The sequence below is a fragment of the Lolium perenne genome, chromosome 1 (genome assembly GCF_019359855.2).
Source record: "Lolium perenne isolate Kyuss_39 chromosome 1, Kyuss_2.0, whole genome shotgun sequence".
In the NCBI taxonomy this organism is placed as follows: Eukaryota; Viridiplantae; Streptophyta; class Magnoliopsida; order Poales; family Poaceae; genus Lolium; species Lolium perenne.
Window position 1 is genome coordinate 64551636 of NC_067244.2, and position 3444 is coordinate 64555079.

Sequence of the window (3444 nt, forward strand, 5' to 3'; positions counted from 1 at the left end):
GTGCGAATATATAGAGGACGAAAAGCAGCGGGACAGTGCATGCATGCGACGGCCAAAGATGCAAGCTCTTTGTTTTATCATGTGCCTGTAGCTCCTCCGGACCATGAATGCAAGAGGAGACCTAACTGGGAAGCTACGTGTAGTACTAGGCTTAGGCCATGTCAGTAGCCTGTGCCCTATGCATGCGTCAGGAAAAGTACTCCTATTGCCTCCAGTGTGGTCAAGTGCATCCTATCCTCTCACCTCTTTCCCTGAAGCCGACATGAGCATGGGACAACAGGAAAACGCTTGCAGCAACCATTACTCGCTTGTACAGTTGTACTACTAGGAGCCAAGTAGTAGTAGCATAGATTGCACCAAAAAGGCCAGTGAGTGTTTTGTTTGTCTAAAATCATTTTCCTGCAAGCTGTTATCATTCATGGTGAAATACTATTCATCTGCATGCACCTTTTGCATTCTTTCCTCTATAAAGGCCAATAATTTCATATCTGTAGGCTTATGTCACCAAATCCTACAACCATACAGGTTTCACTTTTACCTGATTTCTGCTTTAATGTGATAATATACACACGATTGATTCTTGTTTAAATCTTGAAAAGTTGTGCACTTTTAGTTTGTAACCATGGAGTGGTACGAAACACAGCTCTCGGTACGATCGAATCTAGGACTTTCTAGCTGGTAACACTGTAGACATTTGATGATTTATAATTTTTTCAGCAGATGCTCTATTTTCCAACAGAGGTACTTACGATATTCTGAAAATAATCAACCTGAAAAGGTACATTAGTGCCATTAAGTATTAATCTGAAATTATTTTAGTCACTGACAGTTCTCGTGGATGACTATAAATATTCCATGCAAAATAATTTGGAGCAATCCATCTTACAATTAATTGGAAATACTCATCATAAGCCCCAGCTATTGTGCCAATGGTAGCATGTAGACTTGACTTGGAAAATACAAAGAAGCAAGCGTATCAAAAGATACTCTTTGCTTATCGCCATACTACTAGGTATCCTTCTCTGTTCACCTTTGTACTGTTCATACATCTTTGTATGATCTATAGACCTTCTACATATATAGCACTTAAATTAAAACATTTTCATCAATTCTTGAGAATACATGGTTGTGGCATAACTGTTCCCAGTGTCCTGTATTTTGCATTCTGACAGGTGCTCTTTGCGTTGCCATTGCCTCGTTTTAGAGTAAGCTTGACGTTGTGCAAGGCGATGCCATGGCAAGGTACAGTTCTACTACAACTCAGCTTGATAGCGTCTCTTGAGGCACTTGTACCCCTGATGTTCTTAAACAGAACGTTGCTCACTTCCACTGCCGATTTCTGTGAAAACTACACTAGGTTATATGTATGCAAAATTAAACAAATGAATAATACTAACTTGGTCATTGAGATTTATACCTGTTTATTACACGGTGTAGTCGAGTCGCAGTAGTTTTGGTCAATAATGATTGGGTTCCATACATTATCCATGATTATGTTCTCGAACACGATATTCTTTGCATAACCCCGCCCGCCCTGCCATGTCTTGATACGAGCTCCATTTGTCGTGCCATGTAGTCGCACCCCATTGATGGTGATATTTGTAACCTGAGCTTCAGAGTTTTGATCACCTAAACTCCCAATGCTGATCCCATGCCCTGGTCCACACACGATGTTCTTAACATGTAGATTCTTAGTTCCATCCTCGATCGACATGCAGTCATCCCCAGTCTTGATTGCACAGTTGTACACTTTCACATCCTTACTATGTGCAATATGGATGCCGTCGGTGTTGGGGCTATTGCCGGGTGCTGTGATTAATAGGCGGGACACCCTTACATTGGTGCAACGCTCTACTGACATGTGGATTTGTTGGCTGTTCAACAGTTTTAAGTTATCCACTTTTAGATTTGTGCAAGAGTAGAACGTCAAAGCCTGGATATTGGAAGGAAACATAGTTAAATTATAATGAAGAAAACAAGGCTACTCCACTGGAATGCGCAAGATATTAGAAAAGGAACCTACCGTTGGAGCTGGCCTGCAAGGCTGAAAAGGAAAATAAAAATGAAAATCCATATCAGAAAGCTTTCAGGAAAAACTCTGTTTTCGAAACTAAGCGCTAATGAATGCTGCGATAATTAACCTTTGAAGTCGAAAGTGAAACATTAATTTTTCCCCGTGCTTGATGCATTTTATTACTGCACAATTTAGTAGTTGAATATACTTACGAGCTTTGAGTTTACTTTGCAGGAACTTTGCCACCAAATCTTGCCATTTCCATCAATAGTCCCACCACCAGTGACAGTAAGATCTCTCACATTTATGAACAAAACCCAGTGCCTAATGGTATCCTCGATCCAATATGATCTCTTTGGAGGAGCCACCAAAGTACCCTCTATCTGGAATTTGGGATAAATTGAGGTCTTTGTTTTCAAAATTTCTTATGAAAGAAAGGAAAATATGCATGTTCTGTTTGTTCATCTATCTCACCATAAACTTGATACTGGATTTGCATGGGCCGGAAAAGGTTACATGTTTCGTTAGAAATTTCTTTCCCTTGGGGATGAGCACAATGCCAGGAAGAGAAGAGGAGCAAGCTGCAGACCACGCCTTTGACAATGCCTATAAGAAGAGGATGCACACCCACACCCATGGTAAGCATTCCATATCCATTTGCACTAAATTAAATTATGCTCTATATTTTGAGGCCGTGTTGCATTATACATACCTTTGTGTCGTCATGGAGTCCATCCCCATAAGCTCCATACCTCAGCACATTGACGACCTTAGTGGACTGTAGAGACCTACCTCTATGATCACCTACCACTGTCATGTCTCCCTTCGCAAGAACACAACACAAGAACAATGGCACTAGAAGGGATACAGAGAAAAGAAGCGCATGAGAAGCCATTTGCTCCAGAACAAGAATGCCTTCTTAGTATGTGCTCTTGGATGCAGTGATTGATGGGATCAAGCATTCGATCATGAGGATTATTTATAGGTGGTAAGTTCGGTTGGATATCTTGGATCATGTTCTCCGCGCAGGTTGCTTCTGGTTGATTATCTTTAGTTGGCATAGATAATTGGGGCCTAGCAGTACAAGATTCTATTGGCATGGGAATCAACATAAATGTGCTTGAAACCGTGTGTTGGCCATTGCTTCCAGCTAGCTCGGTTTGGCCTTTGAGATTATGTCAATACTAAGATTCTAACAGAAAAATTAAAGGACACCTGGAGCACTCACTGCAAGGACAAATCATCTGAAAACTACATGCATTTCTTCGGTGCTGCACTCTTCTGACCCACTATCCTTGCATGGATGTTTAAACCCTTACAGATGCCCAACCCACAGGCTTGTGGAAGTGGTGATTCAGTGTGCACCTCATCGGTGCTAATGACAAGTCATTAAAGAAAGAAAGCATGTGAATGCCTACCTTTTCAGGTAG

At 41.2% G+C, this 3444-nt stretch overlaps 1 protein-coding gene across 2 annotated transcripts; it reads right to left on the reverse strand.

The window, feature by feature from the left end:
- Positions 1-856: 856 nt before the first annotated feature.
- On the reverse strand, positions 857-2951 carry LOC127342763 (polygalacturonase). Of its 2 annotated transcripts, none has more exons than XM_051368866.1 (6): positions 2727-2951; positions 2489-2620; positions 2227-2397; positions 2024-2044; positions 1418-1933; positions 857-1339 (listed from the first exon to the last, which is right to left on the reverse strand). In XM_051368866.1, exons 1-6 carry the CDS (start codon positions 2907-2909, stop codon positions 1106-1108), a joined length of 1257 nt encoding a protein of 418 aa, XP_051224826.1. In that variant the 5' UTR covers positions 2910-2951; the 3' UTR covers positions 857-1105. The 2 variants fall into 2 exon arrangements, with proteins under 2 accessions (XP_051224826.1, XP_051224763.1); XM_051368803.1 differs by having other exon boundaries at positions 857-1348.
- Positions 2952-3444: the final 493 nt, after the last annotated feature.